This window comes from Nuphar pumila, chromosome 13, assembly GCF_984573655.1.
Source record: "Nuphar pumila chromosome 13, dmNupPumi1.hap1.1, whole genome shotgun sequence".
NCBI lineage: Eukaryota > Viridiplantae > Streptophyta > Magnoliopsida > Nymphaeales > Nymphaeaceae > Nuphar > Nuphar pumila.
Genome location: NC_143261.1, coordinates 69,890,118 through 69,914,246, shown reverse-complemented (window position 1 = coordinate 69,914,246; position 24,129 = coordinate 69,890,118). Strand labels below are relative to the sequence as shown.

Genomic DNA, 24,129 nt, shown 5'->3' with positions numbered 1-24,129 from the left:
ACCGACCCGAGTAACCCGCAACCCGATAACATAGACATGATAACCGACCCGAGTAACACGATAAGTTTATATATATATATATAGGGGCGTAGCTAGGATTTATGCGAGGGAGGGGCAAACAGGGGTGTAGAAAAAAAATTGTGTGATAGTTGGGGGTTCGGGGGCAGCGCCCTCGAAAAAAAAATTGAGATAAAATAAAAAATGGCTACAATTATTAATAAAAATCTATTTCATATGAACAAATCAAACTATTTGCTGCAGTCAGGGCTGGGCTAAAAAATGGATAAAAATCTATTTCATATGGAATCAGGGCTCGGCTTTAAAAAAATAAAAAAAAATTAACTGTTTCGGGAGACAGGACTGGGCTACAGCCCCGTCCTGCCCCCCCTAGCTACGCCTATATATATATATATATATATATATATATATATATATATATATATATATAAACGGGTTGCGGGTTGACGGGTTCGTGTAAACAGGTTGACCCGCCCACCTAACCCGTTTATTAAACGGGCCAAACGGGTTGGCAGGTTGGCATACCCCTAACACGAACACAAACCATTTAATAAACAGGTTAGGCGGGTCGACCCATTTACGACACGAACCCGTTTAAGCCAAACCCTAACCCGGCTAAGAAGCGGGTTGGCGGGTCAGGTCAGATTTTGCCACCCCTATACGGGGTACAATAAGAAGACAGCATATGACGATAAAGCCTACAGGAAAAGGTACCTGGCACAAGGCAATGAACACGTCATTGAAACCGTAAAAAATCACAAAGACGCTAGAGGACGACCAAGGGGGTCTCATTCAGCCTTCGTTATATTGTTAGATAAAGAGAGAGTAGTTTTGAGTGTTTTCTCAATGAGCTGGAGGTTATACTTTTCAATTGGATCATATCGTACAAGACAGAGCAGACACAATATTAGAAATGCCCTCATGTCCCCAGAATTGCAGTTGGCTAATATGAGGCCAGAAATATGGCCAACTTTCTTGTCTAAGTGAGCTGGAGCAAACAGTAACCAATTGCGCTAATCAGCTCTTAGGACTGAGCTTGTGGGCTTTTTTGTGACAGCATGGAGAAACCACTATTCTGGTTTGGACGTCCTGTTACGGACCAGAGGTGTCACACTGACTGTGGAGCTCTGCAGTATAAAAACTCCAAGAGTACTCTCCCTGCTCACTGGAGATAGTTTCTCATTTGACCTAGGCTATGTGATAAAAAAACGTGCACCCCGGGTATCGACTTCCTTCAACCTGGAAGCTTTAAGCCGACCCACCTAGCCAGCTGTGCGAGTCCTTGTGGGCAAGCTTGTTGACTTGGTTAAGTCAAACCATCTGGAGAGAGAGAGAGAGAGTAGTTCAAACAGCTCTTCTAAACAGACACAACAGATCTATTCCAATACTCAAAAACATTAAAAATCTGATCCAGTATAACGCCAGTACTGTGACTGAAGCATAAAAAACGATCAGCAAACCCCCATGCTTACTACACAAAACTGAATAACTGGAAGGACTTATATCACATTACACTGAAACAATGGATCTTGGAATCAAGCAATGGTGCAACATTAGTACAATTCATTGGCTGCTGGCTATCCTTATTCCTTACAACCAACATAAGTGTGGTTCCTGTCAAGGTGAGAACTTTGATAACAACTTATCGACATGAAGAATGATATCGTCAATCCATGGGCGAACTGCCACCTGAGGTTGAAGCATCCACACAATAAACTGATGCAGTTGGTCTGGATAAGCAGGGTTAGGCTCCGAAGGCCATTTTACTTGTGCGTTTATTACAGCCAACTGCAGACTCCCCCCAGATTCGCCTAGTGCAAACTCAAAAGGAGACTCTCCATACCTTCAAAAGTAGAAAGTACATAATAAACATTTAGATGAAGTAATTGCAGAACCATGAAACTGGTCTCAAGTCATGACTTCAAGGAGCTCAAACAGGAAATGAAAGAAATGATGTTAGACCTTCACTAATGTTTGAGAATGCAAATAAGATGATATTGCAGCACAAGAATGACTAAAAGAAAATTAACTTTTCACAAGATTGACAAATCCACAGTAGAACAGATACAAATGAAATGACAGGCCTTGCAGCCGGACCAAGCTAAGGTAGGTCTATGATGTACTGTCAGTTAACAATCCTGGACCTTTCCAAAGAAAGTGTTATTTCATATGACAGGGACGTATTCTTTAATAAAACGAATGCAAATAATATAACAAGCCTTTTTTATAGTAATATAACAAGACTAGCAGGCTGCCTATGTTTAGTGAGAATTTCAGTACCAGCTAATAATTCCAGACCTTTCAGAGGAAGAGAGACAATATATGCCATGAATCTTGCAGAAGTACAAAGCAAGCTGTGATCGATGCACTGTTAGTGAGCAATTCCAGAAGCTTATTAAGCAGAACATCTTAAACAGTGAATATGCCTTCTCTCCCCAATTAATTTTGTTATCTGTTAACATCCTTCATGGCTTTGGAGAACTCTGCAAATCCATAAAAACGTCTTAAACAGTCAATGTTGTCCGTATCGTACAATACTTTATGATGCTATTGTATCGATGCAAGGGAAAGATATGATACCCACCCATATCTCAATATGGGTGTGTATCGTATGTGTATATATATTGTACAATATGAGGTTGTATCGTACAGTGGCTTTAAAAAGGGCAAAACCGGGGTTTTAAGCTTTTGGATTTTAAAGGGCTTTTAAGAGCCGAAACCCTCATTCGTATAGAACATACTAGAGAACTTCCCATGCACCATAAGATTCGTGAGACCGATATTTGCACCGAGGAGAGGGCTTTCATGATTTCGTCAAGAGAATTTTTACCATTTCTTCACCCAAAAAAGTGAGTTAAGGTAAAAAAACCTTATTTTTTGCTTTTATTGAGTTATTTTGGAGGAAATGGCTTCAAATGATCTCGCATGGCAATGGGGCACTCGTGTAATGAGTGAAAACCGATTAAAAATCGAATGCAACTATTGTCATATAGTTTTTTCAGGTGGTATCTCTCGATTGAAGCATCATTTAGCTGAGACACGACAGAATGTTGCCCCATGCATTGTAATTTGTAACTGTTAAGTATTCATAAACTTGGTTTTTTTGTTTTTTGATAAATCTTGTGGCATGTTCTTAATTGAAGATATTACTATTTTGCATTGTTCTTGTAAGATTTCATGATTGATGATGTGATATGTTGCTCATAGAGACAAATGTTTCACATGTGATTTTATGGTTGCATTTTGTGTATTTCACCATTGTTTTGTGTATTATAAGTGTTTAGAGGTTTTGCTAATTTTTTATGATTTTTTTTAGAATTTTTTTTTAATTATGACTTTTTTATGATACAATATGTATCTCATTTTGAGCCTGACCAATACAGGTTGCGATACGATACGTACAACCTTGCTGTTAGTAACCATTTTCTTGCATAGTGCAGTATTTCCTCTATCCACATCATGTTATTGCTTCTCTTCCACAGGAATCAATCTACCATACCTCGACTTAGAGGTCTCTATGTGCTCAGGTCAGATCTTCACCCAATTCACAAATGGATAACTTAGTTTCTTTTCAGATTGCCTACAGGTAGGGATGGCAGTGGACCGGGGGAAAGCGGGGCCCCGCCCCGCCTCGCCCCGTTTGGACCGGGGATGAAGGGTATGAAACGGGGATGGAGGCGGGGGTGGAGGATAAAATCCATCCCCGCCGCGGAGGCGGGGCGGGGGTGGACGTGCACTTTTCCCCGCCCCGCCCCGTCCCCGCCACGATCCCCGCCTAATCCCCGCCCCGACCACTTTTCCCCGCAATATCCCCGCCCCGCCTCATCCCCGTTTGGACCGGGGATGAAGGGTATGAAATGGGGATGGAGGCGGGGGTGGAGGATAAAATCCATCCCCGCCACGGAGGCGGGGCGGGGGTGGAAACCTTGTCCCCCGCCCCGCCCCGCCCCGCCCCGCCCCACTGCCATCCCTACCTACAGGAGGTTGGATTGGATGCCAACCTGTAGTATCAGCATAGTGCTACTACTGGACAAATTTCTATAATAGGCTTTTATCTTGCACTTCGCAATGATACCCATTAGGAGATCTGTTGGAACACGAACTGACATAATTCTGGAAGTGCTTAATTTTCAACAGCAAAAGTATTTATAATCCAAATCTCATACCACCAATATTTTCAATTCTTTGTGATCAATCCTTATCTACATGAAAGTTATAACTTACAGTGATTAAGGTATAAAATTTGGCTGACTAGGTTTTCCAATGTATGCATTCCCAAGGTTGTAAGTATCGGATCGTTACCCATATCAGTCGGGTCCAAAATAAGATATGTATCGTATCGTATCATAAAAAATCATAAATTTTTAATAATAAAAAATTCTCAAAATTTTTAAAAAATCATGAAAAATAAAAAATATAGCAAAAATTCTAAAAAAATCATAACACATGAAACAATGATGAATTGAACAAAATACAACCATAAAAACACATATGAAGCATTTATGTCTCTATAAGCTCCATAAGACATCATAACCAAGTTTTTTAAATACAACACATGAAACAATAACCAAGTTTTTTAAAAATATACCATCAATCATCATTATCTTCTTCTCCTCCTTCGACATTTATATCATCTCCAATGTATGTGGGCTCTTCATCACCTACGTCCTGAGCTCGTCTTCATCATTGAGATGTGTCCCGGTTAAATGATGCTTCAACTAAAAGATACCAACCAAAAAAACAGTATGGCAATAGTTGCACTTAATTTTCAATCGGTTTTCACTTATTATTCAGTGCCACATTGTCATACCGGATCATTTGATGCCATCTTCCCTCAAAAAAACTAAATAAGAAGCAATGAACAAGGTTTTTTTACCTTAACCCACTTCCTTGAGTGGAAAAATGTTAGAAACGCACTCTTACTTGAACAAACTACAAAGCCCCCTCCCTTGCACACGGATCAGCCCTCAAATGGCTCTCACGAGTCCTAGTGTGCATGGATACCTCTCTAATGGATTCTATACAAATGAGGGAGTCGGCCCTCAAGATGACTTTAAAACCAAAAAGTGAAAATTTATGATTCGGCCCTTTTTTAAGAGTGTCAACGGTGTATTATCGTACGATATAAATATGATACACACTCGTATCACGATACGGGCACGTATCGTATCGATATTTTCCATAATAACGATATGTATCGGTATCATACTATATCGTACAATATGGTACAATACTTACAACATTATTGCATCCAATTAAGCTTAATAGTTAACACAGTCTGGATTTTGAAATAGATCCAATAAAATTGTGCCAGATAGAACAGAATCAGGTCCAATCTGTATGTAGCTTGAGGTTCAAAGTTGTTGGTATGAGAGAGGGAGAGAGAGCATCTGACATATTTGTACAATCTTCCAATTGTCCAAAGAGTTATCTTGTCAATCCAAACTTGTACAAGGACATTTACCACATTCTATAAAAATCATACAGAGGAGGTTTAAATAATTCAGGCAAACATCATGAGATTCTTATGCATCATGAATGGGACATATGATGTAGGTTGACAAAAAGTAGTATGCATAGACAACAGATAACCTAGAAATACTGAACTCCATAACCCCATATAATATGATGATAGAATGTGACCATGATATTTTGAAATGAATGTGTGTGTATCTGAAGTGGCTTTGGTGCATGCAGAAGCATGTATCCACAAGCATGTGTGGAACAGTATAATAACACAGAAATCACATCAAGATATCAATTCATGTTATGCTACAAACGGATAACGTTATCATGTTACTTTTGAATGGGAACATGAAAATGAGCAAAATGTTATGTGCATCTAGAAGCATGCAGATTCAACTACAGAATCAGTGCATCCAGGATGTGGTATGAGAACATCTCATGTAATAAAGCAAGGATAGCAGGTAATGTAGCGGTTCAAAGTACATCATGTATCCTGCTATCACAGGCGGTGCACGTGAATAACTGGATGCATCACAATATGGATGAAACATGAAAAATTGGGTTGGATCTCATGCAGCAATTGCCTTGCTTTTTCTGGTGATAAATTAATCAAACTCTTCTTTTTGTTATCAGTTACCTTCTTCAAACAAGTGATTTTCATGTATGTCAGGAACTTGGACTTTGATTCTAGTTACTAAAGAAACCAATTAGCTACAAAATTCAGTTTCATTCTAAAGATAATACCAAGCATTCAAAGGAAAACCCTCCTAATTGTGCAAATTGGAACTCTTCACTACCAAATGGATGGGAAATCTCCTACAACTTCCACATTTGCAATATGGTTCCAAGACTTGGTATTAGAGCTTGCAAGCACTTGCTCTATCTATGTATCCATACAGCATGATTACGTAGGCATAATTTATTGTTTAGTGAGGGGATGAAAAGTCAAAGTCCCAAAAGAGTGCCCAAAAGCAACATAGGCTTTGGTATAATCAGTCTAAGCTCGCATCGAAAAATAAAGATGAGGTCAGTCAAGCTAGCTAGTCATGCACCCAAATCATTATCTCCAATGACCAATTGATGCTCAGTGGAGCTAAGGCTACAAGAACTTGGACAGCAAGACAAGTTCATGCTGTTGGGGATCACCCTATCTTATGAATCTGATATCCAAAGTTTGAACTAGTGTGGGAACTCATTGGAGTTGAATTATAATTCTTCCATATCAAACTTCATCTTCTTTACAGATCTTCAGACTCATTATGATCGCTGCAGTTCTTTACACCTAGTTTTGTACCTTTAAGTCCATAGTTGTAATTACTTGGCATTTAACTGAACATGAAATTTCTAAATAAGGGTCAACTGTTGTTGAAATTGTTGAAAAGTCCCCTTTTCAGTTTTGTCATTTTCACATGCAGTAATACTAATTAATTACAAAATCTAAAACCATAATTGGTGAGATCTCATTGTCCTGTTTCACAAAGAATAACGATTCCCAAAAGAAACCTGAAAATTACCAATATAACAAACAAAAACAATTTACTGTAGTAAGAAATTACATGCCAAAAGGAACCATCAAAGTCAAATTAGATGCACATAAAAAGTGAACAAAGTTCTCACATTATGGCATACAGAGTGCACCCAAGGGACCAAATATCTGTTCTTTCATCAATGTCTGCATGGCTTGGACAGTCCCACAACTCAGGAGCTCTATATGGTGCAGAACAATGTTCAGCTGCCCATTCCTAAAACCAGCAAAACGAAAGTATATTCATGAGCAAAACAATGCATGTCATATAGAACAAAAGTGCCAATTTTACAGATACAAGGAAATTTGCTAATGAGAAGGATATGTCAATGTTTCTTCTCACTTTCTTGGTGCCAAAATTGACTCAACATAATGATGGCGCCTTAAAGGATCAATGGAACGATATTGTGTTGCACGAATGAGCTATCTCACATGGACATGCCTAAAAACACATGGAACACACCATGTTGGTGTAATTTTCCATGAGAAGTATATAATGGGAACTGACATGGGAGTGAATTGGCGAATCCCTGTGACATAAGCCACGAGACTATCCATCTGGATGTCCTCACCTAAGTAACTATAGGTGCATCATCTCTCGCTTTCCTGGCTTAATGGTATCTTGCTATCTAAGATGCTATATAATCTCTTCATTATATAAATCATTTTTCTTGCATCCACAAAAAAATAAAATAATACATTAAATAGTAAACAATGATAAAATATCACAAATAACTATTAAATACTAAGAGGGATCATGTACCATGAAACAATAAGAGACCACAAAAACAGAGAGCGATTCCTGAAATTAATATATCTTTACAAATCTCCAAAGTCAATTCAAATTGTTCAAATTTTATTCACATTTCCAAAGACTCAAACTAATCAAGATCCCATCAATGCATATATCCCTTATTCCACATAAAAAAAACATAAAGAAGAGTACAGACAAGGGGAAAAAAAGATGAAGCTTTATACATAAATATAAAATGAAAAAGACAAATTTAAAGAGAACATGTATAAATAGTATTATATACTTTTACCCTTCCTAAAGCCATCAAAAGACAAGATTCAGTTAATAGTTTTAACAGAAACAGATGGGGGACATCCCTAATCAGCTCAAAGAACTAATACAGAAAACATAAAGTAGGATGAAGGTCTCATTTACTAAATTATTAGACATCAATACTACATAAAATGAGACGTGTGCACACACACACACATGCACACAGAGTGACTTTAGATTTCCAAAGCACAAGCTTGGACTACAAGTTCAAGATTCAAGATCATCGCAAACAAAAATGAAAAAAGTCATGCCAATAAAAGGGTATATGAAGAAAAAAAAACGATTGAGATCCAAATAAAGGTAAAAAGTTATAAAAGATCATGAATTACATCATGAGGATAGTTGACCTTGTCCTTCAATTGTCATGGCATGTCCATTGTTGGTCAATGTCATTTCATGTGGACACAGAATAAGTAAGACTAAGCAAATTATCCTAACATAAAAGTATATCAAAACACTATATAAGCACATTAATTTCTCCACTTCACAAGATGGACATCACTTCTGTCAATCAGGGCAATGCTTCAATGCATTCAAATTAGCCCTATATCCATTTAAACAAAAAGGTGTTGTTTGACCACTCATTTTAAGAAACAGAAACGAAATAGTACTTCTAAAGGACTTCTCAGTATTATAGCATTTCAAATATTTCTACTAGACAATTTTTTTTAAATAACTTAAAGCACTGAGACATGCCAAATTGAAGAGAGCTGGAACAAGATTGCAAAATTACCCAATATTTCGTAATATTGTAATGTATAGATCTATCCAAATGTGCTCTAAATCATGTATGAAGCAAAAACCATAGTTATAATTATCAAGATCTAGCATTCCGCAAGGATGCTACTTTACAAGCATAGAATATTGTCTTAAACAGCGTTAATTTAGCTTCATATTCAATGATTTCAAAACTAGGCATCTTGTCATCACATAACAGACTCCATAGTCCATTCAGATTAAGCCATTGGAGCAGAAAACCTTGATAACCATATGGCAGATAGAGAAAATAACTCAAAGGTCCAACTGTTTCTTTCCTGCATTGTCTAGAACATATGAACAATTCCAAAGATGACTAACCTTTCCTACTGAGGTCTCAAAAAATTTCCACACTGAAATCTATTGCATGTCCTGGTGGGGACCAGCTTGTTCAGAGGTGTTTTGAGGTTCCCCAACTTCTGTTTGTGGTTATTTTAGATCTTTGTAAAGTATATAACAAATTGCAATTTGGTTAGTTTCACCAGAAGCACTTTATGATGTTGTCATCCCTTATTTGAAGAAACACATTCGGCAGCTTCTCTTTAAAATGGAGATCAAAAAGAGCATGTTGAAAAGCTGTCGATGACCCTCTACCAATTTAAATTATAAATAAAAAGAAAGAGGAGATTTTGGAGAGAATCTAGCTCCAGTAACATTGCATATGAGTGAAATACTTGGAGTTAAAATGATAATCCAACTTACCAATTTGCACATCTATTTTCAAATAGAATGATTAATGCATAACCTCAACCTTTCTTTCTCCTTTTAAAAATAATGAATCATTTCTTTGTGAGAATAAACAATCAAAGTCTAATTCAAAGGACAATCCCACAATGATCAAGTGAAAGATACCCTGATTGCAGCTAAATGAATGTGTAAAAGCTTCTGTAATTGAAAGTGCTGGGTGACACCTACGGACCAGCCAAGACCAGCCAACCAGGTGCCAGAGCATCACCTAATAACACGAGCAAGAAACTAATTTCCAATAAAATTCTAACAATCTCAAGTAATACTGAATTATAACTTTTTTTTATTTTTTGGCTAATTTCTCCCTAGGTGCTCACCTAGTGCTTACTTAGGTGTTAGCTAGGTATTGGGCTAGCCCCTTGGTTGCCTCCACAACCTATTGGCATGCTTTACCGCATAGGTCAAAGCTGAAAAGGACAATAAAATCCTATATATTTGAATATGATACATAAGATATATAAATGTAACAGCCAGTATAAATAAATTCTCAGATATTTCAATAGTTCCCTTCACACAAACAATATGAAATGAATAGGCAAGTGCTATGATGGATAATAGATAGCATGAAGCAGAATGTGTAGACAGATACATGCTTGCCGATATACATAAAAACAGATAAACCATACTACAATAGAAGTACCTGCAATTGTAATGCCTGAGAACGAGAGCGAATTTCCCTCCTTGAAGGGGCAGCACTCCCAAAATCCATTAGGACTGCAAGGGGCGGCTCCCCTTTCCTGTGGGTAATTAGGACGTTCCCTGGCTTGACATCATTATGAGCATATGGAGGATCAAAACTATGCATATGCTTCAATCCTGCACATAGCTGGATGACAAGATTCACAACTCTACATTATTCTCAAGAGCTCACGATACATTCAGTCAAAAAATCACATAAAGTAAAAGATGCCATCCTTGACACCTGGAAACACATGCACATGTGCAGTGTGCACATGAGTGCACACTAAAGAATATGAAGAATAGAAGTTAGGGAAAATTCCATTTAGGTGTCAAACTTGCCCCTAATTCCAAAAATGGGACTCACGTTTCTGAATTTCCTGATATGGGCCTTTGTTTTCCTGAAAACTGCCAAACAAAGGCCTATATTTGTTACTGTCCTTTAACTCAGAGTAATCATAAGTCAAATTGCAATAGCAACCTTCATCATAAAGAGTTCAAACTGTTTAACTTTTCCTTTTTATGAGGATGAATGAGTATTTTTCAATTTCTGAAAGACAATACAAGAAGCCGAAAGGAAATCATGTTTTCCAAGATGATAGATACTGACCTGAGGTCCTTATTTGACTGTTTTCAGGAAAAGTATGGCCTATATCTGGAATTTCCAAAAAAGTGACCATTTTTGGAATTAGGGGCACAAGGTCGGACCCTAAATGGAATTTTCCCTACAAGTTATGATATGAAAGACAGAGAGTATTATTTTCTTGGATTTGCATTATCCTATGCATATATAAGAAAAACATATCAGGATAAATATTTCATATCAGTAACAATAATCACATAACAAAAAGCAAGGGAGAAACTAAAATTATCCTATTCAAATGCTTTACAGTACATAGAGCAACCAACGTGCTCATGAACATAATGGCCTAAGCCTGCCTAACTGTGAGACCAACTGGTTGAACAAAGACAACAATTGTCCATAATGATCTGGGAGTCCCATGTGGAAGGACCCTTACTCGGTCACTATCTTCATCTATCTCATGTTCATTAGTTTGTTTATTGTGTTGTGAATCAAGGGTTGAGAAACTATGCAGCATCTTGTTATTGGATGACACATGGCTAAGTCCTATGCTAAAGTAATTCTGCAACCAGAGTAGCAACAAGCTATGAGTGAAGAGGTAAGTGCACTAGAAAAAATGAAAGCTTGGGAATTAATCAAGTTGTCTCAAGACAAAAATGTAGTTGGTTGCAAGTGAGCATATAAGATCAAGGATAGAGCATAGGGGACTATAGAGAGATTCAAAGGATATAGTCAACAATTTGGGATAGATTCTGCAGAGACCATTGCACCATTGGCACACATGAGGACTATTAGGACATTGCTCGTAGTCGCAGCAATTAGATGATAGGATTTATGGCAGCTTGATATCAAAAATGCATTTTTGAATGAAGACTTGGAAGAAGAGGTATACATGGAGTTGTCTCAAGGACTCTCCAATAGTGAAGGAAGGTTGTGTAGATTAAATAGGGCATTGTATGGATTGAAGCAAGCTCCTCAAGTATGGTTCGAACAATTCAACTCCGCAGTTAACAATTGGGTTTAAGCAAAGCTTCAATGATCCTTAGGAATGAATTTGATTGGAAAAAAAATCAATTTTCTATCATTATCAGGTGAGTTGCTATGATTTTCTAAATACGAAAGTGAAAATAACTGAAATAGTGGATCCAAAGGTTAAAGGTAATTAATTACTAGATTTTTATGGAATTTTACAATGGGAGATATGTTTATTTAAACATAAAAAAATCTAATTAATTTAATTAATCTATTAATTATTAAATTAAATTAAACAGTTGATACAAGCTGATTACTCTACTCAATTATAATCAATTAGCAGTACCCTTAGAGTCTACTTCTTCCCCAAGGAGCATATATGATAACTAGGCCCTTGAATTTCGGTTGCGCTTATATCCATCACTGTAGGAATTGGGTTATAAACTTATAGTTTTCCCAAAACCCTTTTAATCAATGGACTTTGAACGTATACAAAGGAGTGCAATTTGTTCAACATTTTTCTAACTCTATATCTATCTTTTATCAGAGATGTTTACATTTTTAAAACTGCAAATTCTATAATTGAATGTTCCAATTCGCTTGCATCCAGCAAGGATTAAACCTACTAATTTGCCAATTATGAATTGGGTGTTTTAACTATTCAACCTTGCTTAATTTTATTATTACTTTTATAAACAACTCCTTCAAATACTCTGCATTTTTATATTGCCCAGATGCATCAACTGCTTTCAAAAATATTGGACTACTAAACAAAGAAGCAATGAAATTAATCAATGAACTTTGAATATTTGTTCACCCATCAGAAACAATGAAAACTCCATTTTGTTCTCATGAAAATTTTTTAATCTCTAGCAATCTCTCAACAATTTCTTTATCTTCTGCAAGAATTGTCGTTCGTAGTTTTTCTGAGCTTGGAGGTAAATAGTCACTCAAGTTACAATTTGTCAGTTAAATCCTTTCAATATGGATTTCTAGCTGCATTAAATAGAAGTGAACTAGAATAAAAATACCTTCTTATTTTTCTATCCATCTCCTTTCTTCTATATGTATTAAATGATGCTTGCATCGTTCCTCTTCTTCTGCCTCCTACATCCACTTTTCTTTTCTTTTTTAGCATCTTCTTGGTGGCTTGAAAAGGATACATTAATTGCATAAGAATCACTCATTGTCTTCCTCTTCTCATATTCATCTTGTATTTTTTTGTACGATCTCTACATTGCCTCATTAACTCTTTTGCATCCTAAAATGCCATATGTTGATATCTTCAACAAATGAGCATTAATTATTGTATAAGACCCAACATAATCTCTCTCGCAAAGCTTGCATCAAAATCTCTTGTTTTCACCACCTCCTTCAGCTTTTTCAAGCTTATCCACATGTGTTCATAGTGGTCCATCATCACATGATGCAGCTGACGAACGAGAACTAACACTACCACTATCACTACCACTACCACTACCAACAACACTAGCACTAGCAGCAGAACTTACATGTGGGGATGAAGATGATGCAATTTCTTTTCCTTTGTTTGCGAATCTTTTCTCTTTATCTGCCATTTTCATCCTTAAAACCCAAAAATTAAATTTTTATTAAAATAAAATCCATATGAGGTTTTGCAAAACCAAATAAAATAAAATTCATGAGGTCTTTATCTATCATTTTCGACCTGGGTTCGGTTCTGCCGAACCCAGCTGAGCCAAACCCAGAAGGGATGGGTTCGGCACTTGCGGCAATGAGGGGAGGAGGAAGGAGGAGAAGGAAGAATAAGAAGGAGAAGAGGAGGAAGAGTCCAAGGAGGAAGAAGTGGAGAGAAAGAGAGGAGGAGGAATAAGAAGAGAGAGAAAAGGAGGAGGACGAGGAGGAAGAATAGGAGAGAGAGCGAGGGGTACCTTGCAGTCGCTACCGTCGGAGGAGGAGATGTCGGGGGAGGAGGGAGATGTATCATGCCCTAAACCACTCCCACCCCCACCCCCTTACTTTTTTTTTGGGTCCAAAATGGACTCGTTCATAGTTGACTGAGTCCATTTTGGACACATAGACAAGCTAATGCACGATCGTTGCAGCTCCAAGTGGTAGTTATCATGAGTTTGTCCTTATCTTAATTAGGGTTGTTACAGTGGGAATCCAATCAATAGGTCTCAAAGTCTAGGGGTGTGGTTGACTGCACCCAGAGTTATGTCAACCGCACCGGGTGCCGCACCCTAACCCACACCCACGTCGTGTCGATGCAGGTGCGACATCCAGTTAGCTGAGTCCCTGTGACATAGCTTGGCAGCAATGCTTAAGATTATAAGGTATGTCAAGGACACTATGCATTATGCATTGTTTTCCTCTACTTCAATACTTTTGGAGTTGGGAACATATTGCGATGCTTATTTTAGAGGGGTATCGTAGGACAAACATTTGACCATGCTCACATATTAATATACAACTTATTGTTTGTCATTCATATAACAGATTGGCTATATATAGCTTACATATCATTAATTTATCAAAAAAAAATCTACAAAAAGAAATGAAGAAAAAAATCAATTCTAAGCACTAAATTAATGCATCCGCTACAATATTCAATTATTATAAAAAAAATCAAATGGCATAGATTAAACACAATTACATGTAACATGTGTAGGAAAATAATGAGAGAGAGAGAGAGATCAGTTGAATGCTTCAGTTTAAGATTTTGTGAAAATAAAAACAAAATTAAGCAAGGTGAAACCTTTGAAAGATTGGTAAACATCAAAAGAAAACAAGCATAAACACCCATATTATTACCTGTGATTTTGTTCATCTCTCTTCTCTCATGTAAAGAAAAGAAAGAAGACAAAGGATGAAGAAAAGAAAAAGCAAGAAATTATGGGGAAAAACCTGTTATAGAAATGGGTGAGAAAATGGAAATCTTAAGGGATTAAATTCTTTTACCTTTCTTAACTGAATCCTAAAAAATCAACTGATTTTGCTTTTCTGTCATTAAAAAGATAAATTTAAAAAAAAAATGGAAAAATATTGGTAAAAAACTCAATATTTAATATAATCTACACTGTGATATATTGTGATACATATACATATTTTTTTGGCTTATCTTTTTGAAATTTCTAGGATTTGGATTGATTGGTGATATATCATGATATATAGGTTATATATAGCCGATATTGTTATAATGCATTTGACCACAGGATTTTGTATATCATTAGGAGACTCCTTAATATCACAGAATCACAGAAGAGCAAGAAGTAGCAGAGTTGCCCTGTCGATTGTCGAAGCTAAGTATAGAACTATGGCCTAGGTCACTACCGAGTTTATATGGCTAAGATGGTTATTAGAAGAAATGGGTGTAATAAAGATAGATAAAGTTCCTCCTCCTCCTCCTCCTCAGGCAAGCCTCCCTCGACGTGTTTTTCATTTTTTTTTACAAAAATAACCCTGAGTGCAGTCACGCACCCAGGGTCGGGTTGACTACACTAGTTGCCGCACCCGCATTGCGTCGTGTCGGTGCGGGTGCGGCACCTGGTTAGCCGAATCCCTGTGACATAGCTGATAATCTAAAACATACATAACAAGCAACAATGTTGTAGGCCTTTATTGCCAAACAACTCTTTACACCATGTGTTTTAGCTGTACTTGGTAAGCAATATAGGTAAAGTACACAAGCTAAAGGGAGGAAGATTAAAGAAGTAAAATAAAATATAAAAACCTACAGGTAAGGTCATGGCCATTTTTGCGTACCTTCAGGCACTTATGGATACATGAGATTATTTTTATGGTTGAAAGTTCAGATCTACTTGGCAACTTGATTACTTTAGACATCAACATTACAAATCTATTCTTTATTTCCTTTTAGAAATAATACATCAGATCTTATTACTTGTTTGTCCCAAGATATACTCTATCCTAAGATAACAAACATGCACTTTTTCAGTCTGTAGTGATAGGATAAATGCAAGTAGTCAACTACTTGCACCTAGATATTTCACTTTTCTTTATCAGGTTCTTTCTTCAGTGGTTTTCAGACTAAAGGCATGTTCATTGTCATACTTCTTACTGATGTTCACTGCCTAGACTGCCATGTTACTTTGTACACACACTTGCCACAGCTGATCAATTGCCAAGTCATTGAGTAACCCATAGGAAATTAATCATTCATACACCAGACTTTTCACACTGTCAGGCACCTCTAACAGCAAACCTCAATATTTTTCTTCCATTATAATTTAAAATCCATTTTCTCCTCAATGTAGAACATTATCACCCTCACTTCACTGTTTTATGCACTGTATAGTCTTCGAGTAGATGTCTGTTAGAAAGTGAGTTGGAATACATTGGGTTCAATAATGAACCCATACTTATGCACGTGAAGTGCAAATATACCCATTAAAGGGAAACAACACAAGCACATAATGTGCTAACCCATAAAACCCATAAAAAGGGAAAAATATGACATAAAGTCATAAGTTGCATATTATTGAAGAAACAATGGACAAGGGGTAAAAACCCCATTACAATGGAGCATAAGCTCCCTCAAGAAGTGAGAAATACAAAGGGGAGAGCCCCTATTTATAACAACAAAAAGGAGCCTTGGAGGGGCTCCACGCATAGACGTTGGAGCCCCTCCAACTGTCACAAATGTGACCGTTGGAAGGGGCCTAACGTCTATTTGAGTGGGCCCCCCAAGGTACCTTTTGGTACTTGAAAAAAAAGAAATAAAAAATAAAAGAAAAAGAAAAATAAAATAAATTACAATCACATTCATAAAGTGAATGTGCGTAAAACAGAGGAAAAGACTAAAATACCCCTACGGCTAAACAAAAGGAAAATATATATTTTATATATATAAATAAGAGGATACATATACATATATACCATATATGTATATGTATCATCTTTTATATATATAAAATATGTCTAATTACAACAATTGATGGGTACATTTTAACACCCCCCCTCAAGCTTTGCAGGGAAACGAAAAGATTGAAAAAAGGGCAAAACTCCACGAGGCTTCGGCGACTCCAAGAGGCTTTGGCAAGGATGCAATGAAACTTGAAATAGCCTTCCTCCAATTGTCTTCAAATGATGAACCCATTTCCCGAACCATCCAGGGTACTTCCCTTTGTCCTATCTCCAAGATCATGAGAAAAGAAAACAACAAAGAACAAGTAAACAATATCTTTGCACTTTACTCAAAAAGGAACATTCCTAACAAGGTGCAAAATTTATGCATAATATGATAGTTACTTTATTATGAAACGAAAAATTTAGAAAACCAAAGTTTCTAAATCATACATTATGTTAAAACAAAATGAGCGGAAGCAAATTATGCAAAAATTGCAAGAATGCATAATGCATTCATAAGGTCCACCATTGGACAAATATAACCCCATAATGGGGAATAACAAAATGATCCACTAAGGGATACCACAAGAAGCCTACGAAGAGACATAACATACATATGCTTTATTGAATGAGAGCCCAAAAAAGGCCATAAAGAGCATATGCATATACGAATCATAATATGAATTGATACTCAAAGAACTAAAACATGCTTCAAACATGTAATGAAGTCCCAAACAAGAGAGACGAAGTCTCCAAGCATACTTTAGGCAAAATAAACCCAAGAGTTCACAAGGTTTTAAAATCATTTATGAAAGACATACTTAATACACATTTTGCATATAAGGGTCGCAAAAACCATAAGCACTTAATATATAGATTAAATGCTAAGAAATCAACTTGATATGCATATCAAAAATATGATTTGCTTGAAAAACACAAGTCATGAATGAAATTTTGCAAATTTCAATAATAGTTTATCCATTACAAACATCTTCCTCATTAGTCCTCCAAAACCCGTAAATCAAGTGTATAAGCTACTAGATCAAGAATATAAAGCCATTAAAGGCCAAAGACACACACAAAGGTGTGTAAAAGAACCTCTTGTCTACATATAATAATACTTGAAATAAGTGCATCTACGACAAGAACAAGAGAATACATGCCAACATGGACTAAAAAGTATCTCTTGTCTACGTAAAAAATACACTTAAAACCAAGTATGTTCAGCTACTAGAACAAGAGTAAGAAGCCAACCATGGGCTAAAACATAATACATCTCTTGTCTACATATGATAGCACTTGAAATGAGTGAAATAAGCCAACCATGGGCATACATCTTAAGCGACTAGAACAAGGACACAAACGCCAACATAGGCTAAAAATCACACACCATGGTGTGAATCAACGTGTCTTGTCTACATATAAGATCACTCAAGACAAGTGTGTTCAGCTACTAGACCAAGAGAGCAAAAGCCAACAAAGGGCTAAAAACACACGAAGGTGTAATAAAATTCTTGTCTACATATGATGACACTTAGATAATGGGCATAAAAGGAAAAGACTTTTGAGGCAATAAACTTGTAATGAAAATAAACCTCGAATAAAACAATACTCCTTTTAAAATGAATTCTCATAACAATAACATGCATGTAAAAAATATCTTCAACAAGATACTATAATCGATAAAATAAAATTCTTGAGAACAAATGTGTGAACATACACACACCAAGAACACTTAGAATACTTGTGCACAACGAGCACAACATACGGAATCACAAATGTGCAAATGCACTCATAAGATTCATAAACAAATAAAAGGTTGGGCTATAATCCGAAAACATCTTGATTTTAAATGTACCTTAAAACATTTAAGGTTTCAAATACCATATGTCCATCACATTTACTTAGAAGCATCCATAATATCAATGGCACAAGAACAAACTAGTGACACACTCATATATCAAATCATTCTAGAGTCCCAAGGTGCCCATAACTCACCTCAACCACCATCTATAATATGGTAAGTGGACAATCTAAAAAGACATAACAACGAGTGTCACACTCATAATTAGAGATCATATACCAAATCATTCTAGAGTCCCAAGGTGCCCATAACTCACCTCAACCACCATCTATAATATGGCAATTTGGACAATCTAAAATGATATAACACGAGGTGCCCATAACTCACCTCAACAAACATCTCTAATAAAACAATAATAAGGCCAAAACAATGATGCATTAAATAACATGTGATGGACAAACATAAATGCCACACATTTTTCAAAAAACTATATTTCACAAGCATTTTAATCTTAACATACCTTTCTTTAAAGACTAAACATTCATATAAAGGTATTTTCATAAACAAGGTTAGGTTTAAAATGTAAATTCAAAGTTCCAACGGTCATAAATTTTTACCGACCCATTAAAGCAAGTTTTGAGCAATCATATATCTAATTTTTCGCCAAACAAGTTATCATTTAAAGTTTTTCAAAGAAAAACATACGAAAACGATTCAATGGAGTAGCAAGAAACTCAAAAAAAAGACATAATGACAAAAATCACACATAAAGAAAAGAACATATTCCATTCTTCATACAATACTCAAAGAAATAGAATGCATACCGAATAACTATAAGACAATAGAGAGAAATGAATACTTCACCATTTTTCTTTAACAAATTCTTGAATACCACGCTTCCCGATGCACCAAAGAGCAACTCGATCTCAACCTTGCTCTGATACCATGTTAGAAAGTGAGTTGGAATACATTGGGTTCAATAATGAACCCATACTTATGCACGTGAAGTGCAAATATACCCATTAAAGGGAAACAACACAAGCACATAATGTGCTAACCCATAAAACCCATAAAAAGGGAAAAATATGACATAAAGTCATAAGTTGCATATTATTGAAGAAACAATGGACAAGGGGTAAAAACCCCATTACAATGGAGCATAAGCTCCCTCAAGAAGTGAGAAATACAAAGGGGAGAGCCCCTATTTATAACAACAAAAAGGAGCCTTGGAGGGGCTCCACGCATAGACGTTGGAGCCCCTCCAACGGTCACAAATGTGACCGTTGGAAGGGGCCTAACGTCTATTTGAGTGGGCCCCCCAAGGTACCTTTTGGTACTTGAAAAAAAAGAAATAAAAAATAAAAGAAAAAGAAAAATAAAATAAATTACAATCACATTCATAAAGTGAATGTGCGTAAAACAGAGGAAAAGACTAAAATACCCCTACGGCTAAACAAAAGGAAAATATATATTTTATATATATAAATAAGAGGATACATATACATATATACCATATATGTATATGTATCATCTTTTATATATATAAAATATGTCTAATTACAACAATTGATGGGTACATTTTAACAATGTCAACATGCCATGGTTAAGAAGTCTGTTGCACTGAAGAACATGACAGAGTTTAGTTCAACTACTTCAGCAAAGGATTATCAGCAATCATTAGTTCTACAGATTTAGAGCTAAAAGAAATTTCAAGCCTGTTTATCACCATTTAGACAGTATTCTAGGAACACAAATGTATGTCATGATTTATTTTGACTACTACAGGTGTGCACAATGTAGAAGAGATCGTGATGCTATTTACTGTTTCACTTATACACTGGATCATCATTAGCAAATGTACTAGAAACCATTAGAATTATTATGTGCAGCTAAAAATGCAGACAATCATAAAGATAGATCAAAATATCATACACATGATTACCAGGAAAATGGTTAATAGGGTATATGAAGGTACCTGTCGAAAAATTTGAAGAACTATAAGTGTAGAGAAGAACTCCTTTTTTGCTTTCATGATTTTGGCATTGTCAAACAAGGTTCCATCTAAATGAACTGGGAACAATAAGTATGATTCATGGTTCCATGTTCCTTGCTGGGATCCCTACAGAATCACAAGAATGTGAATCATAAACTAACTTAAAGGTTTACATGAAACATTTCCTACTGGTAACTTTTTAGTTTGTTCTACCTCTGGAAAAAATATGCAAACATTAGCATCAACAAGAACATTGTACAGATGAAGACATACATCAACATCACAAACTGCAGCTACAGAATTCCAATATTGATAAGCTCCATGACTAGGAATGAGGTAAAGCATCATATGTTTCAAGGATAAACCAATAATATACAGCAAAAAAGACATGTAGAACATGATTAATACCATGAATTCAGAAGATACATGGACAAATGTAGACGTAGTACCTGGTCATATAAAAAACAAAGATGCACGAAAGGTTTGACCCATATGAGAATACAATACATGTTCAAAGCAGGTTATCTCCACACCAACTAATACACATGCAGTGAAAGATAATGAAACATGTTATTGACAACTATATTATAACCAGAACTAGTGGCCTGGCTTTATAGATATATAGCTTTCTCTACAGTGACATCCTATTTGTTTTCCATTTTCGAGTAAATGTTTCCAACTCAAAGGCCCTACACAGTCAAATGACAGATGTGATCACTGAATTGATTTGCAGCATTTTATTGTGCATAGTTCTTTCAGACAACATACATACTATGAATCAACTCACTTTACAGCATGTGAAGGATTTGAATAATGGTATTATAAGATCAAATCAACTGAATAAGATATATAGCTGGAAAAAGAAAATGTTCTCAAGCAGGTACCTTGACTGCAATGGTCGCATGGTCAAGAAGAGGAAGCAAGTTGGGATGACTAAAAAGGGATGAAACTCGTATTTCTTGCTTCACCAACTGTAGTTGCTCTTCTGACTGGATTAGAACTTTCTTCATTGCATAAATACCATCATCTAAAGAGTGTAAATGCAAGGAATGAGTTTAATCTCCCCCATATGGTTGTAAACTATGCAAAATAGTAGCTAGTAATGTGAAAGTAAATGGAAGATCCGTCAAAGAAAAGTAAATTTATATCATATTTGTCACAGAATTACATGGAATAGAAAGTACCCTATTCTTGGAAAATAAAGCAGTTACTGAAATCCTCAAAGCTCCTATATGTTGCTTGTCATCATGTAAACAGCAATGGAAAAGCATTTATACAATTTGACCCATGATTTTTAGTAGAAAATTCCATATTAGAATATCAGTATGGCATAGTTCTCAAAATCATGACACCAAAAGAAAATTCAAACACGTTTTCAACCAACCTGTGTGGTGTACAAATGGAACTTACAAAACCAATAACAGGAAACTGGAAGAGGCTTCCTTTTAACAGATGCTCTATTCCAATCATAACTAACGTAAAGGAGAAGCAACTCTAATCTCTCTTTATTGAGAAAAGCAGTAAACTGAGGAAGAAGCTAGAGCAAAAACAGTTTGTTCACCACTGCCAGGGTTGCAATCCCAAATAAGAACTCATTATGTGCTCAACAATTCAAACAGGAAGATCATAAAAACACCAACACTCGTACAAAGTTGAAGCGAATGTCAATAGCAAATACAAAAAGGATGCATACTCTTAGCAATTATATAAATCAAAAAATCATCAACTAATATATCAATACTACTAAACACAGCAAGAAACAATAATAACCACTAAAAAAATTAGGTAGACTGGATTCGCCATATATACACCATTAAGCAAATAGAGAATTCTTTTTTAAGACGTACTCATATGTGATTTACCAATTAGTAACAATCTAACATATGGAAGCGCATTAAAATGTCATTAGTCAAGCGTCCCATCTACAGAATCCAAATGCCCACAATTCCCACCAAAAGAACAATTACAAACATATCAAGTACTCCAACAAGTGACAGAAAATGTAAAAATAACTTGATTATAATACACCGTCCCCACTTGCAACAGGAAACTCTTTAGTTTCCAAGAAATGAAACACAAAACATTTTAACACACAAACATTCACTGTCACCATCTTACAAGTGGAAAGTATGCTAAAAGAGAATACAATGCAAAACATTCCAGGCAAAAAAAATGTGCACCAAGATCAGAACTCTCACTACATCTCTACCATTTCAAAAAATTGAAAACAAAAGAAATCAAATCAAATCACAAGAGAAACATATAGCAGAACCCAATTCCTCCTATCAGTTCTCCAAACCCACATCCAAAATTCACAATAAAAAACAAATAAGACCCACAGAAAACATTTATGGGTATCAAGAAAAACCCAAATTTACGCTCAGAAAAAACATAATTCCTAAGATTCAGATCATGGATACCTCAGAAAATCATGAATCTTATCAAACTAACCAGAAACATGAGATGGGTCTTTGAATTTCCCCCCAGATCCCTCAGCACTGACGTCCTTCACCAGATATACATAAGCAAAGCCACCTTCTCCGAGCTGCCTGACGATTCTGAACCTGTTCTCATTGATCCAAACGTCCCCACCTCCATTAACGGCGTCATAAAGAGCATTCAATCCGGAAAACGAGCAACCCATCTTCTCCCTAGAGAGTCCAAGAACCTAAATCATCTCAAACCAGTCCAAGATCTAGCCTTGCGATCAACGTAGACCTACCAAATCTCGATGAACGTTCCCCTCGGATCATGAACTCGTTCCTTCATATGCAGTCTCCAATGGCTTTCTTCATAGAGAAATTTTCAAATACACTCCCAACTTTTGGCTCTAATTCATATGTTCACCGAACTTTTAGAGGTTTTCAATTAACTGCAAATGATTTCTCACTATTAATCAAATGCCTCCATTGTTAAACTGCCCGTTAACTTGCCCTTGAGTTTCACTAACTAACTAGTGTTTTAAAGTTACTATTTAGCCCTTAAGCAATTGAACTGCATGTTTGGGCTTTTTTTTCATGATTATGCTAACTCAATCCAACTTAAAAAAAAAAAAGGATTTGGTTACTGAATCAGGTCAAATGTCAGGTTACATCCGACCCATTGGCATGCTTAATACTAAGCATTTTCTTGGCCATTGGATTTGGTTTATAGTTTAGGTAGTTATATTTTATTATGTATTTTTTTTCAAACAAGCGTCTTAAACTGAATTTTAAGTCTTCGTTGATTTTATTTTTGTCATAATCCAGGCAGTTTGAATATAAATTAGGTTTGGGTTGGTAAGAAAAGCCCGAACGTGCAGTTCAATTACTGTAAGGGCAAAATAGTAATTTCAACACAATAGTTAGCCCTAACTCAAGGGCATGCTAAGGGCAGTTTAAGAATGGGGGCATTTGATTAACAGTGTGAAACCTTTGATGTCTAATTGAAAATATTCTAAGTTTGGTGGACATATGAATTAGATCATTGGTGCATATTTAAAAATTTCTCTTTTCTTATTTCGCCAGGTGGGGAGATCTCGATAAAAACGTGATATGTTAAAAAAAAACTAGTTTTTTATCGTGATGCTCGGAGGAATATCTTTAAAAACACTTTTTTTTTGGAAAACTATATGGAACATATTTGCATATATAAAAGTATAGAAAACTAGGGTAATAAATATGTGTAATCAATA

General features: G+C 36.0%; 1 protein-coding gene across 2 annotated transcripts; it reads right to left on the bottom strand.

Annotated features, from left to right (window-relative positions):
• Positions 1–1,373: 1,373 nt before the first annotated feature.
• LOC149818636 (uncharacterized) lies at positions 1,374–23,238 on the bottom strand. Of its 2 annotated transcripts, XM_089984211.1 has the most exons (6): positions 22,908–23,238; positions 21,341–21,483; positions 20,439–20,582; positions 10,219–10,404; positions 7,102–7,226; positions 1,374–1,861 (listed from the first exon to the last, which is right to left on the bottom strand). In XM_089984211.1, the coding sequence occupies exons 1-6, from the start codon at positions 23,098–23,100 to the stop codon at positions 1,636–1,638; spliced, it is 1,017 nt and encodes a 338-aa protein (XP_089840337.1). In that variant the 5' UTR covers positions 23,101–23,238; the 3' UTR covers positions 1,374–1,635. The 2 variants fall into 2 exon arrangements, with proteins under 2 accessions (XP_089840337.1, XP_089840338.1); XM_089984212.1 differs by lacking the exon at positions 10,219–10,404 and having other exon boundaries at positions 22,908–23,231.
• Positions 23,239–24,129: the final 891 nt, after the last annotated feature.

Coding starts and splice junctions, on each gene's coding strand:
- LOC149818636 (XM_089984211.1), bottom strand. CDS start 23,100: ATGGGTTGCTCGTTTTCCGGATTGAATGCTCTTTATGACGCCGTTAAT. Junction 21,484..22,907: donor AGACCCATCTCATGTTTCTG/GTTAGTTTGATA, acceptor TACACTCTTTAG/ATGATGGTATTTATGCAATG. Junction 1,862..7,101: donor TGCACTCTGTATGCCATAAT/GTGAGAACTTTG, acceptor CTACTTTTGAAG/GTATGGAGAGTCTCCTTTTG.